Source organism: Sceloporus undulatus, chromosome 7 (assembly GCF_019175285.1).
Source record: "Sceloporus undulatus isolate JIND9_A2432 ecotype Alabama chromosome 7, SceUnd_v1.1, whole genome shotgun sequence".
Taxonomy (NCBI): domain Eukaryota; kingdom Metazoa; phylum Chordata; class Lepidosauria; order Squamata; family Phrynosomatidae; genus Sceloporus; species Sceloporus undulatus.
This window is the reverse complement of record NC_056528.1, coordinates 8,724,218-8,739,493: the sequence shown is the minus strand read 5'-3', so window position 1 is coordinate 8,739,493 and position 15,276 is coordinate 8,724,218. Positions and strand designations below refer to the sequence as shown.

General features: G+C 44.3%; 1 protein-coding gene across 4 annotated transcripts in view; it reads left to right on the top strand.

The window, feature by feature from the left end:
- Positions 1-15,276, top strand: part of VWA5B1 (von Willebrand factor A domain containing 5B1) — a 36,857-nt gene that overhangs the window by 6,876 nt on the left and 14,705 nt on the right. For all 4 annotated transcript variants that reach the window (XM_042477731.1, XM_042477729.1, XM_042477730.1 and 1 more), the window contains 10 exons: positions 235-391; positions 1,523-1,681; positions 2,682-2,907; positions 3,503-3,645; positions 4,176-4,307; positions 5,158-5,282; positions 7,107-7,283; positions 13,597-13,707; positions 13,880-14,082; positions 14,567-14,681. In XM_042477731.1, coding sequence (XP_042333665.1) covers positions 253-391; positions 1,523-1,681; positions 2,682-2,907; positions 3,503-3,645; positions 4,176-4,307; positions 5,158-5,282; positions 7,107-7,283; positions 13,597-13,707; positions 13,880-14,082; positions 14,567-14,681 — 1,530 coding nt within the window. In that variant the 5' untranslated portion in view covers positions 235-252. The remainder of the gene's footprint in view (positions 1-234; positions 392-1,522; positions 1,682-2,681; positions 2,908-3,502; positions 3,646-4,175; positions 4,308-5,157; positions 5,283-7,106; positions 7,284-13,596; positions 13,708-13,879; positions 14,083-14,566; positions 14,682-15,276) is intronic.

Here is a 15,276-nt window from a genome sequence, read left to right as displayed (position 1 = left end):
AGTATCAAAGTGCTCTAATTATATAGTATGGTCAGAAATGTTACCACGTGCCACGTACTCTCAGAGCATGGCAGAGTCTCCTTCTTTGGATGCTTTAAAAAGGGGCTAGATGGCCATGTGTCAAGGGTGATTTGAGTGTGTCTTCCTGCATGGCAGAATGAGGTTGGATTAGATTACCCTTGGGGTTTCGCCTGATTCTATGATTCCCGATCATTGTCTGTGAATCTTTTCCAGTGACAACCAAGAAGAAAGATGCCGGGGCTGATCAACCGGACGACCAACACTGCCCTCCCTCTCACAGCCTCAGAGGTCACTTCATGTGTCAGCGGCTACGCTTTCGGAATGACCGCCTCTCTGATCTATGGCAACTCAGAGACCCATCCTTTTGAAGGTAAGAGGGGATGATGGTCACACGTGAGCTATTGGGTAGCTATTGGGGAAGGGGATCATGACATATTGTTATTGTTGTTGTTTTGTTGCTGTGTATCTTCTAGCCACTTCTCACTTATGGCAACCCTAAGGGGAAAACTATCATGGAGTTTTCTGGGGCTGAGAGTGTGTGACTTGCCCAAGGTCCATGGCCTAGCACATAACTGAACCCTGGTCTCCATTGAGTCTGGATCCAATGCTCAGACCACTACACCACATTGCTTCTCACCATGATATCCCTGAGTGCTTTTCAGTATATGTTTGCATTGGATTTTTAAGAGTACAGTATGGTTACAAGGAAGGAAGGAAGGAAGGAAGGAAGGAAGGAAGGAAGGAAGGGAGGGTACATAGCACAGGAACATGGGACACAACATACCAAGTGAAGTCTGACCAATGCAGAATAGAATGGGATTACTAGTTCTCTCGATCTGGAAAACTACAGTCCTGTTAATGCAACACAGAATTGCATTTGCCTTTTTGGCTGCTGCATCGCACTGTTGATTCACGTTTAGTTTGAGGTCTATTAAGGCTCCTCGATCTTTTTTGCATGCACTGTTTTCAAGGCATGTGTCGCCCAGCCTATAATTGTGCAATTTATTTTTCCCCTGTCTGGTTGTAGTACTTTGCATTTGTCTCTGTTGAAATTAATTTTGCATGCTCCGTTCTGCCAGAGCATGAGTGAATGGTGTTTCTGTCCTGTTTGTGGGACCGGGGCCAAGAGAGTTACTTTTCTTAGGGTTCATCTACACTGTACAAATAACACAGTTTGACACTGCCTTAATGGCCATGGCTCAATGCTGTGAAATTCTGGGATTTGTCATTTTGTGAGATATTTTGCCTACATTGTCAGAAAGCTCTGGTGCCACAACAGACTGCAATCCTAGGATCCCATAGCATTGAGCGATGACAGTCAGCAGTGTAGCACTGGATTAATCCTGAAGCATTGCATCATCTCCTGAATTACAGACATAACCCGGGTCAAGAGTTGTCTCTTAATGCGCTCTCCAAATGTCCCACCTCTGACTGTTTATCCAAACTGTGACAAGGTTTTGTTTCCATTGCTCATCTCAAAAAGACTCCTTTTCGTTTGCAGGCCTCTTTGTGTATCCGCTGGATGAATACACAACTGTGGTTGGCTTCGAAGCTGTTATTTCGGAGCGGGTTGTGACCGTGCAAATCAAAGACAAGGCCAGGATAGATGACAACTACTTTGACTGTTGCAGCCTCCCCAACGGCCGCACGCCGGACGAAGGTGACCAGATCATCATTCCGGAAAACTCCATCTGGGTCAGGCCTCCAGATTGCAATATCTTCGATGGCTGACAAAGTTTATAGGATCCAGTTTTTTGGATACGTCTTGCCCTAGAACTGGGAATAGACTGGGCCCTCCACATTTGCTGGAATCAGGGATGCAGGACCACCATAAAAGTAGAAAATCAATTTAAAAACTATATGTTTTTTAACCTGAGAGAACAACTCTTTGGAAATCTCTAGGTCCTCCAGCACAACATCTGCTGGAAGGTGACCATTGAATTGTGATGGAGGACCTATAAATGCCTAGAGAGGTGTTCTAGGTCCTCCAGCGCAACCTTTGACCATAACTTTCTGCTGGAGGACCTAGAGATGCCTCATCTTAATCCAATCTGCAAATACCTGTAGTTAAATCCGCAAAAGTAAAATCTTAAAAATTTGGAAGGTTGTCTCTAATTGCAGACCTTTCCCAGAGTTCTTTTGGTGCTGGACACTGACATGCATTAATAATAATTGATAAATAATTAATAATAATAATAATAATTACTGCTATAGCTTAAGCTTTATTAATGGGAAAAGATGAAGCGAGATGTTTTCCAGCCCTTTTGCTGAGGAGGTCCAGCATCCCTTCACAGCCAAATGGTAGAGACCCCAAAAAGATTCTACCCAGACTTATCCCTTGGCCAGGAATCAAATAAAATCCCCATTGTTGGACATATACAGCAGCTAGGTTGGGGTCTGTGGCCAATGGAGGATGGGACCCCAAGGGTTACAATATAGTGCAAAAGTAAACAGAGAAAATCAAAGTATGCAAATGTGAACCATCATCCGCCAACAGCTATGAGAATGGTGCATGCAGAGAAGAAAATCACTCCTTCAGTCTGTTTGCAGCCTTTGTAGCTTTTCCTATCCTTAAACTGCAAAAAGTACCCAACACAGTCAATAATACAAATGAATCCTTTCACTCCCCTTTCACTCTTTTCTGGTCTCCTTTGGCCTAGGACGCATTGTGTTGGACGAAGACCTGGAGCGGATTGTCTTTGTGGCCAACGTGGGCATCGTGGCCCCCCAGGAAAGCGTGTCCATCTGCATCAGCACTTCTTCGGAGCTGCAAACCCTCCCCAGCGGGGCTGTCAGGGTGATCCTTCCTCCCGTCTGTGTCCCCAAAGTCCCCCAAAACAGCACCGAGGCGGCTGCTTCCAACCTTTCCGGACACCACCTTCGCTTGTAAGAGCCACCAAGACAGAGGATGACCCCCCCTCTCATGGCTTTTCGTAGTTTTGTATTCTTTTAATATGATGGTGGTGATGATGAGCATGGTCATCATTTATTTATATAGCACCATCCATGTGCATGATGCTTTGCAAGCAGAATAAAGCATTTCATAACTGTTTCAATAATATACTAGAATGCAATACTAAAATACCATGCAAAGAAAAAGATGCACAAACACAAAATGCAACATAGCCAGCACAGATGACCAGTTATCGTACTGTATAATCAATCCTTTTGACATTTTTACTGTTAGGTTTTAATTGATTTTTCTTCTACAAGCTGCCTTGGGCCCCGCACCAGGAGACAAGTGGCATATAAATGAAATAGATAAATGCCCCAGAGTGAAATCCCAACCCCAGAAGATTAGGCCAGGGATTTGGAGACAGGAAGAGAAATCTTTGTTAACGCCAAATGTAATCCCACATTTGTAAACCTTTCCAAATTGGAGAGAAACTCTGGAGAGATGCCATGGTGTGATCCTAGTGTTTTGGTCACTCTCTGGTGAGCCTGAAAGCATTCATGTAACAAATGATTTCTTCTTTGGTAGAGACCGGCATTATTGTGGTTCTGCAACAACAGACCAACCTGGGAGGTTCTGTCTGGCTCGTCTTCTGGAAACCGAGGCCACCAACCCTACGGAGTACGACTTCAGTTTCTACTTGGAGATCCGTGGGCCATGTCTCCTTGCAGGTATGTCCAGGGAGACATTGAATGAGGAGGTCCAATTTCGGTGTAAGATGGCTGGCAGGACTAATTCAAAGTGATTGAGGATTTTTTAAAAATTATGTAGGTAAGCCCACAGTATTATTGAATATAGGGATGTTGTGGAGTCATAAATCCAGGTTACAAATCCATAACAGCAATACTAAAACTAGTTGCGTACTTCTTACTTATTGTCATTGTTGTGCTTTCCTGATTCTCCTTTTTTTACACGGCATCCAGAATAATACTGTGTGAGTTCATCAACATCACACATGCTAGGGATGTAAATCTTGACACTTTGTCATCCCATAATAAATAAATAGAATGCCCTCCTCCCCAAAATCTTAATCGTGAGAAGAATCCTGGTTCCAGTCTTGGAAAGATTACATTTGCTTCATCGATGCCATAGCTATGTATATCCTGCCTTAGTTGGTGGTTGGAGAAGATGGATGTTTAGGTTGCTTCTGATGGTACAATATTTTGACCTCCCATCTTAACCCTCTGGCTTTCCCAAACAGGAGTCGAGAGCCCGACACATGAGATCCGTGCAGACGCCGAACCGTCGGCTAGATCCGCCAAGAGCATTGTGATCACTCTGGCCAACAAGCATACCTTTGACCGTCCAGTGGAGATCTTGATTCATCCAAGCGGTACGTGGGTCCTTCTCCACATCAGGTTGCCAACAGAGGTGTGAAGGCTCTTCTTCCCAGAGGTCCATCTTTCTCTGGGTGATACAGAGAACTGGTATATTTCATACACTATAACTCCAAACTGGAGAACTGTAGGGATGTGGCCATCTTGAGTCTTAATCTGGTTCACTGATCTTCCCCAGATAACCTCACCCCTTTCTCTGTGATGGAGTGGCCAACTGAGGAGGAGACATGGACCATTCCCTCCATGTATCAGTCCACACTGTTGCGTTTCACATGCCAGAGGGAACATCGTGTCCCTTCTGGTTGCCATTATTGCTCACGTTTGGTCCCTTTTTGTTGTTTTGGGTAGGCTCTTGAGTAGGCAAGGGCCATCCAGTCCAACCCCATTCTGCCATGCAAGAACTCTTAATCAAAGCATCCCCACTGACAGATGGCCATCCAGCCTCTGAAATGCCATGATAGGGTCAACTATCACTCTGAGTCAGAAACAACTTGAAGGCACACAACACCAAAAGTCAAAGCCCAATGGATGGCACGTTGCAACAAAATGGAAGCCAGTAGGGAACAAGGGAGACTGCACTATTACAGGTGGATTTTTCCCATCAAGGAAGCCAAGGCTGCTCTGAGTGGATTTATTCCATCACGATTTGGATCTGTTCCACCAAGAAAGCCAAGGCTGCCCTGAATTTGCAGGATAATGGATGTCCAAGGATCTTGGAGGTCTCATCCATAGGGCTGCCATGAGTTGAGTCATCTTGATAGCAGTTCATAACAACAAACCATCACTATTCTTATCTCATCCTCTTCTGTCCCCTCCACCATTTCTTCCCTCTCATCTCTTTCTCAGAACCGCACATGCCTCACATTTTAATGGAAGAGGGCGACATGTCCCCCATTGAGTATGAGCAACACCTGAAGGGGAGGAACGATTTTATTAAGGGAATTAAGAAGGACCCAAGTGCCGAGAAAAAGGTGAGGAGGAGGAGGGGGATGTGAAAATGGATGCTCTGCCTGGGGCATTCTGGGAGATGATCTGTTGGGTGTTTTGCTAGCAGTGGGTTTGGGGGGAATTGTCTGCCAGGACAACCATGGGTTGGTGCCAACTGGTATCCAACCCCACTCATGTTGGGATTTCATCCTGCAACTGGTATGATTCTGAACCAAAAACCCAAATTCTTTCTTTGCAACACTTCCTGAAGCACAAAGACTCCTTGAATTGCCTTGTGGCTGTCTTTTATTATTCCTGATTGTATTCTTCCTAGATGTTGGGAAAGCCCTCCTTTGCCCAGCAGATGAAAAAGCAAATTAATACATAGGTTTTTTGTGGGGGGGTTTGGGGCTATATGGCCATGTTCTAGAAGACTTTATTCCTGACGTTTCACCAGCATCTGTGGCTGGCATCTTCAGAGAATGCTGGCATGGAAGAGGTATATATCCACTTTCTTCTAGGTTAGCATTCTCTGAAGATGCCAGCCACAGATGCTGGCGAAACATCAGGAATAAACTCTTATAGAACATGGCCACAGAGCCTGAAAAACCCACAAAAAATTATGGATGCCAGCCACAAAAGCCTCCGACTTCAAATTAATACAGTTGGCCCTCCATATCCACAGATATTTTACTCAAGCATCCACGGATTGAAACCGTTCCAAAAGTATATATAAATTCCAAAAAGCAAACCTTGAGTTTGCCATCTTATATAAGGGGCAGCATTTTATTGCTCCGTTGTATTGAATGGGACTTGAGCATCCATGGATTTTGATATCCACGGGAGGAACCAAACCCCAGTGGATGCCAAGGGTCTGCTGTATACTCTTTTATATCCCTAGCAGTTGATCGCTGCAGCGACATCCTCTCCAAAATGGGGGGACAGATTGCTTTCTGGCCCTGACCTATTGGCTATCAAGTTGGCCTTTTGCTTATATCTATTTAAGTCTTGGAGCGTCAGTGAGAAATGGCAATTAATGCCTTTCTCTTTGGCGGGCAGCTCATTAGCTATTGGGATTCTGTGGCACAAACATCCCCAGGAGTCAGCGGAGGGCTAATCGGTTTTTATTAGCCGAGGCTGTAATTGGATAATAGACCAAGGGAGGAGGGCATGCAAACCTGGCAAATGTCACAGAGGTCCTCGCCAAGGGATGGAGCAGGAAAGGAAACGGGAAAGATGGCATTGCAAGAATAACCAAGGGCATGGTTTGAAACGGGTGAGCAATAGGAGGGTGCATGCCATTCTTTCTGAAACATATATATTTCATTCCAAAATGACCTCTAAGGACTATGGTATTTCCACCCCATTTGGGGACCCCGGTCCTACAAGAGGGTCAAAATCCTTTTGCAAAGCTTTGCAAAAGAAACAAAACAGAATATGTTTTGCAAAAAAAACCCCAAAACCCCCAAAATGGTGTAAGTCAAGGAAAGACACCTAGATTAAACTAAGTCGAGAGAAGTATTAGACTGCATCTGCATTGCGATTTGACATGGCTTTAGCTGCCATGGCTTAGCTTAGTGCTGTGGAATCTTGGGATTTGCAGTTTGCTGTGACCCCAGAACTCTCTGATGGAGAACGCGAAATAGCTGCAAAACGATTATGGCACTGAACCATGCCAGTTAAAGTGATGTCAAACTGCATTGATTCTGCAGTAGAGATGCAGCCATCATCTGCAGTCCTGCTTAATCCTGTGCCTTCTCACTTTTCCAGCTGTGTTTAAAATGTCCTAGTTTCTCTCCCTTCCTCCCGCTTTCTCCTTTGCCTTCCTTCATTTTGTGGCAAACTGAGCTTAAAGTTGGCTCTTGCAGACAGAGATCATCCGGAAGCGGCTCCACAAGGACATCCCTCACCATCCGGTGGTCATGCTGAACTTCTGCCCCAACCTGAAGACCGTCCGTCCGAACCTGAGGAGCACCCAAGGAGAGTTCATTTTTCTCGTCGACCGCAGTGGAAGCATGAGTGGCGTCAACATCAACCGCGTCAAGGTAAGAAACCAAGACTGCAAATGGGACATCTTATGGATTGGAAAAGCAGACTCCGTAGATGCCCAGGGTTATATATGGGCAGCTGGAAAGAGAAGTGAGATGCCAGTGTCACACAATTCAGGGATGGCTGTTGTCTGTGGTGGCAATTAACCTAGCTTGGACATATGGAAATAGAGTGTGTTGTTGTTGTAGTTGTTGTTGTTGCATCCCCAGATGCTGGGGTACTTCTGAAAACCATTCAGAAAATGCCCCTCAAATGCATGAAAATAGACATATCTTCATGCATTTGAGGGGGGTTTTCTGAATGATTTGGGTGCTAAAATTTCCCCCCCAAATTCCTTTTTAAACAAAATTGTGGGGTTCATGGGTCTGGGGATAGACTACACAATTGGGGTGCCCACCACCATGTGAGTCTTGTCCGTTTTAATAATTTCAACGGTATTGTTTTATTGATATAGTTATGATTTATCGGTTACGGTGGGTGGGTGGGTTTCTGGGACATTGTCTTTTATAGTATTTTAGTGTTTTAATGTTGTTAGACATCTTGATCTTAATGGAGAGGCGGGGCATGAACACATATTATTATTATTATTATTATTATTATTATTATTATTATTATTATAAAAAGTAGGTTGAGCATTGGGCTAAGACTCCAGGCTCAAATTCTGACTCAGCCATGGAAACCTATTGGGCAGCTTTGAGCAAGTCACACTCTCTCAGCCTCGGCGGAAGGCAATGGCAACCCATGTCTGGAGAAACATGCCAAGGAAACCCATGATATAAGTCGGAAAGGACTTGAAGGCACAACAATTGCAGGTTGGCTTGGAGAGAACCGTGTTTTTTTTTTTGTGCCAGTGTTTTGCAAAGCAAAGCTCATTATCTGTAGGAGATGCATTAAAATGCTTTGCACGTTTCCCAGTGCCCTCTTGTGCCAATTCCTTTTTGTCTCCTCATCCGCCAAGACGGAGAGACAGAGCGCATCACTCTTTTCTGATGAAGAAGGGGTGACTCACCGTCGTCGGTTCATTAATCCTTCATTGGAAACCTACTTGTCTCTCATTCAGCTGAGTGTCTCTTGTGAGTCCTCCTTTGGAGACTGCGGGGATGTCATCCCCGCAACGGCGCATAATGTTGCTTAATCCGCTCTTTTGGCTGCAACCTTCCTCTTGGCATCTGGAGAGCCCTTAAACTCTGCTCAAAGGCACATTATTTCAGCTCTGGTTTAGGCCTTGGCTTCCATCACTGTGTATTGGAGGAAAGCCTTCCTGCCCCTCCAAGAGCTCAATGACAACCAAACAACGTGTTTTGTCTGTGCATTGCCTGCCTTCCAGTCATTTCCAACGTATGGCAGCTGTAATGCTGGGTTTGCTTGGCAGGATTTGTTTGGAGGGTGACTTGCCATTGCCGTTCCCTGAGGCTGAGAGAGTGTGACATGCCCAAGTTCACCCAGTGGGTTTCATGGCATCCAAAATAGACAGTGTGGAACATGAAGGCACATTTCTTTTCGACCTGTGCATTGCCAGCGCAGTTAAAGGGTGCATCTACACTGTGGAACTAATGCGGTTCGACACCCCTTGACATGCTGTCGCTCCATCCGATGGATTCCTGGGATTTGTAGTTTTGCCTTCTCTGCCAAAGGGTGCCGGTGCCACACAAAACTGCACATCCCAGGCTCCTGTCAGATGGCATCATGGCAATGAAAGTGGTATCAAATGGCAGTGCAGATGCTCCCTAGGGCCACTGGATAAATGTAGAAGAGATTTCAACCTCTCTCCTTTAAAAATAGCATCATATTCTCAGGATAGGTTCCAGCTTGTCAATATGCTTCTGGACCTTGTCTAAGTGTTTACAAGTATCATGATCATAGATAGATAGATAGATAGATAGATAGATAGATAGATAGGTTTTTAATACCTTTGCCTGATGAAGAAGCCAGCGGAGCTTCGAAAGCTTGCAACAAGTACATTGTGCATTTTGCTTGGCCCAAGAAACGTATCCTAGTTTTGTGGATTTTGGATGTTATTGGACTTTGCTATACTGTATAGCCAACATGGCTACCCCTGGATATAATAGTAATAATAGTAATAAATAGTAATAATAGTAATAAATAATTTGGATTGAGGCGGGGTTACAACCCGATAAAAACACATATGATTACAATCAATAAGATGCAGTGAATCCAATCCAATACATCACTTATACAATAATAATGTCAGATAAAGCTAACTTATAATAGTATGACAGTTTTGCAACGGTAGGATTGCACAGAATCGTTGTCGAGGATTAATGGATGGATATCCTAAACAGGGCCAGATGGGAATATATGGAATGAATATATATGGAAACATATATATGTTTCCATTATATATGGTTTGCTTAATAATTACACTCTTTAAGTTCTGTTTTTAACCATTCCAATAGATATCTACATTAGACCGAATAAAAAGCTATGTGATATGCACATCCCCCACATTTTTCTCAGCTTGGGACCCGCACAAGCATGCAAAAGTCAGAATGGAGAGAAACAAATATTCCCATTGCTGAAACCCAAACCCAAGTCAAAATGAAATTGAATTGTCGGTAGAATTAAAAGCAATTCAAAAGCACACTCATTAAGAAATTACAAATGCAGACGGCACAAATGCCATAGAAAAAGGCTTTATTTCCTCATGAACAGTCAGCTCCCAAAGGCTTGAGTTTTTGCATTTTTTAAATTACAGAGAAATTGAAAAGGGAAAAGGAGGAGGGAGTGGATGGCAGAGCATTTCGAGGATCCGATTCTGGGCTAGGGATGTCTTCGTCTGTGTATATATATTAATATAAAGCAGGGCAAGAATCATGCCACAATCGGGGATCGCCAATGAAAAATTCATAGACCCCTAAAATCATGGAGTTAGAAGGTGCCAAATGAGCATCGGAAAACTCTGGTTTACATCAGTGTATTCTTTTTACCTTCAGGATTTCAGTGACAATGCATTTCCAATATAATTTTATTTGCGCAATTGCATGTGATAATGATTCGTGCAATTCCTCGCCATTTTCGCTTTATTTGCGGGATGCTTTCAATGCGCTTTAATCGCTCTTTAATGCCGAAATTAGCCCCGGTGTGATAAACTCCTAGAGACTATATCCTATATCCATCCAGGATGAAACATATCCAAGGGTAGCCATATGTTGGCCATATAGCAAAGGATCGTTGCATCCAAAATCCACAAAAATAATTATGGTTTTACTGGGCCAAGCAAATTGCACTTGATACCAATAAAGGCATAACTGCTTTGTGGATTTGGGGCATTATTGTACTATATCCACCCACTTTACCATACAAAGCCATAGTCCATATAATATATATGTGTGTGTGTGTGTGTGTGTGTGTGTGTGTGTGTGTAATTGAGCATGGAAAACAAACACGCAAACATATGAAGCTACATACAAACGTATAAAAATGGCTAATACATTACAAACCAGTACTGATCCTTCCTTGTCCGAAAGCCTCTCTTAACTCTATTATCCCGCAAACATGTATTTCCCTTCCTTAAACCATCTTTCTTTTATTGTGTTCCCCTTCTGTAAACCGTCTTTATTTCTCTCCCGTTCCTTTTCCTTCTCTCTTTCAATCTTATTCGATTGACTTCCCATGACGGTCTTCCCAAATCCAGCAAAACATGTCATCTTTTTTTCAAATCCACCATCTAGCTTACTCAAACCTTCATTGTCGTGTACTTTGTCCTTCTACAAACATACTCTTACGTTCATTCCATCTATTCATTCTACGTTTGTTGTTGGAGAGAAAGAGTTTTCCCCCCGAAGCCATCTATTACAAAGTCACATCCGTGCAGCTGTTTGAAAGCATGCAATTAATTCCACATATTAGGCGTTCGCTTGATAAGTTTCCGCTGACAGACTTTGAAAAAGAAAACTGACTTATTGGGAAAGGAAAATGCAAAAACGGAGAGCCTAACAGCCCTGCTCCTTCTCTTTTGTACTAAATGGAGATCTTATCCATTAATTCAGATGAATAGACCGGATCGTGGTTCACGCCTGTGTACACTTCTGTGTATATATATATCCAAGAGAATGAAAGGGGAGAGTTCACACGTTTTAATTTCCTGAAGATGGACCTTTCTTCTGCCGCTTTCCAGTTCATGTGGCTTGCATTTCGTTCCATTGGAAACATGATGGTGGTTCTTATGCGCAGGATGGGGAGAGATGCTAGGAAAATAATAACCACAACCCTATTGTTAGTTTGGACGAGGCTGCATCCGCAGTGCAGAAATAATCCAGTTTGACGCCACTTTAATTGCCTTGGTTGGATGCTATGGAATTCTAGATGCCACAACAAACTGCAATTCCCAGGATTCTATACTCTGTTTTACTGACACTGTAAGCCGCCTCGATCCTGCGAGAGAGGCGGGATAAAATTATTATTATTATTATTATTATTATTATTATTATTATTATTATTATTATTCTGACTTACAGTAACCCTAAGGCAGGGATTTGAATCCTTATCTCCCAGAGTTGTAGTCCAACACACGAACCACTACACCGCACTGTTTCCCAACATGCGCATGTATACCTATGCACAATGGTATTCTGGAGGATCAAGACTAAAATGCCAGCCCCGAAAGGATCATTATCTTCATATAAACAAGTTGATGCCTAGGAACGCTTGGAGAGGGATGTGGGCAGAAGAGGCCATTATTCTCTCTCTCTGTTTTCGGTGGCATTTCTCTGAATGGAAATTGCCAGAGGGAGAGGTCTTCTATCTCCTGGGAGAAGGATAAAAAAAAACAGAAAACAGCAATTGGTGCCGAGGCAATGGATGCCTCAGTAAACATGTAAATAGCGGGCAATGACTCACGCCGGATGTATTTTAATGTTTAATCTTTCTTGTGCGCCTCTCCGTACTGTTTCCTCGTTTCCTGCAAAAGCTCAGCACTGGTCTCCTTGGGAGGAATGAGAACAGTAGCAAGGATCTGAAGAATGCTCCCTTTCGGGTGAGCAAAGGATGGGTGAGCCTTTCAAAAAGTCATCTTGGTCAAACCATTGCCAGCATCCGCTCCATCAGGTTCATAGAGTGTGAATCTGAGTTACCGGTTGTTGCTACTATGCAACCTGTAGCCTCCAACATTTCACAAATCAGGATACATGGGGCCAAGCGACATCCGAATGTGGTTAAAATGGCAAAAAGTTATTAATGAGGACGAACACACAAGCTAAAAGAGGCTGCCGCAGTTTGCTTGTGCCTGCGCCTACTGGGAACATAAAAAACTCTTTCTTCTTCCTTTCCCCTTCTGCTGAATTCATTGGGTGCAGACTACTTTTGCCGTTATCCCTATTGTGGTTGTTGTGTCCCTTGAAGTTGGGGTTTTTATGTATGTTGAAAGTGTTCTCTCTCTCTTTTTGACTGTATACAATGTTCTGCCCTTTGGTGGAAAGTGCATTATAAATAATGTCCTTGTTGTTATTGAAGTTGTTTCTGACTTATGGCGACCCTAAGGCAAGCCCACCATGGGATTTTCGTGGCAAGTTTCTTCAAAGAGGGTTTGCCCTTGCCATCCTCTGAGGCTAAGAGTGGGTGACTTGCAGTTGGTTTCTCTGGCCAGGCGAGGATTCAAACCCTTGTCTCCAGCGTCATTGTCCAACGCTCAAACCCTGACACTGTGCTGGCTCTCCGGTTTGTTAAAGTCCCTGTTTGTGCCAGATCTTGTGTCCAGCTGAGCTGCCTGGCACATCTGCCACCACTGTGGGTCAGTTCATTCTGAGGTTGGAAATGATGGGCACATGGCTGGGCACTTCCTTCTGACCTCAGGGTGAGTGACCAGTGGCATTGGGGCATGCATTGGCCAGTTCAGTGGGACACGCTGTGGTCAGATGTCCAGCTTCACAGCAGAGGGCTCCAGCTTCAGAGCAGAGGACAGAGGGTCAGATGTCCAGCTTTAGAGCAGAGGGTTTGGATCTTCCAGGACAATGTTATTCCAGGAACAATGTTATCCAGAAAGATCCAGAGCAAAGAGAAACTTTTAAAAACCCATGGTAAAAAGGGTAACATCTGGTTCTGCATGGGCCGTCCGGTCCGCTCACACCAGAACTGGACTTTGGGCTGTGCATCATCCAATCTCCCCACCAAGAGAATGGGACAAGACCATTGTATTTGGCCACAGGGGCTTAGTCTTGCCTGGTATGAAAAAGCTTACTTTTGTTGAGCGCTGTCAAACCCAACAGTGCTCTTTCCCGTCCTTGAGTGGCGATGCAGATCGCCAAACTGCGACTCCTCTTAAGCATGTCCATCTTTCCTTCCCTTGTCTAGGATGCTCTGCTTGTGATCCTGAAGAGCCTCTTGCCGACGTGTCTCTTCAACATCATTGGGTTTGGGTCGACCTTCAAGGCTCTGTTTCCTTCCAGCCAGACCTACGGTGAGGTGAGGGGAGTCCTTTCGTAAACATTAATGTCCTCTTTCTTCCGAAAGAGAAGGGCCTTCCCAGCAGATCTCAAAATGGGGATGGGTTTTTGCAAGGGAGAATGCAAACCTTCAAACATTACTTTTGCATCATGAACCTATGAATGCATCCTTTCTTGTCTCCTTTTCGCAGGAAAACTTGGCCGTTGCATGTGAGAGCATCAAGAAGATCCGGGCCGACATGGGGGGCACCAACATCCTCTCGCCTTTGAAATGGATCATTCGGCAGCCGATCCACCGAGGGCATCCACGACTTCTTTTCTTGCTAACCGACGGCGCTGTTAGCAACACTGGGAAAGTGATAGAGCTGGCGCGCAACCATTCCTTCTCCACCAGGTAGGAGACCTTCCAAGGGTGCGTTCCCAATAGGATTTAATGTGAATGGCTGCTCAGTTTATGTGACTGTCGTTCCCATTTGAAACCGGTTCCGATCCTACTTTGATCGATTTCTGTCGCAATAAAGCGAGGCAAACACGAAACCCCCCGTTTTTTCCAGACACTCGTTTTCTAGTGGTTCTTTTGGGAAGAATCGATTCCGGAGCGTGTTCAACAAGTGGGAACGGCGGATATGAATTGCCACACTCTGGAAGGATGTTTACCATCCCTCCTCAGTTTTTGGTAGATCCACCATTCCCTGCCTTTGTGCTTGTCGTGTGACTTATTGGCGCATTAATTTTTAATATAAATAAATAAAATTGATAGAAGATTCGATTCAATGATTTTGCAACTACTTGCAATAGAATTTCCACTTCCTTTCTAACATGGGTGCATCTTTCTAATTTTAATCCATACCTGGGTCCTATGTTCTTTCTCACTGCAGATGCTTCACTTTCGGCATCGGCCAAAACGCTTGTCGGCGACTTGTGAACGGCTTGGCTGCCGTATCCAAAGGACACGCAGAATTCCTTCTTCAAGGGGAAAGATTGCAACCCAAGGTACTGAGGTTTTGAGACTCCGACAGCATCATACCTGTTCAGAGCTTGGAACGGCTCCTTTTTTGGACAACGCCTCCCAAAATTGGAGATTTGGGTTGAGGAAAGCTAAGTTTCCAAGCCCTGAACATGTTGGAACAAGTATGGTCTGGCCCATTTCTATTGTTAAGGAGACATTTGAGGAGCTGGGTATGTTAAGCCTGGAGGAGAGAAGGTTGAGAGATGATATGATCACCCTTTTTAAATGTTTGAAGGGATCTCATATTGAGGATGGAGCAAGCTTGTTGATAGTCCATCCTTTACATGCACCCACCATTCCACCCAGCTGGGCTTCATCCTTTCCGACGGAAAAGATATCCGCTTTCTCTTCCTTCGGGTTATCTTTTGAAATCCTTCTGTTTATGGTTTTTACAAAAACATGCCAACAGCTTAGCGGATGAGTCAACCTCTGATCATATCATGGTTTCACATACACACACACACACCCAAAACACAAATGCACCAAAGGAGGACTGTGGGAGCAGCTGGACCGCAGCACGGCTCTTCATTTTTTCAGACACCCACACGGTGAGTGGGCCTGGCGCGTGGGAGCAAAAGC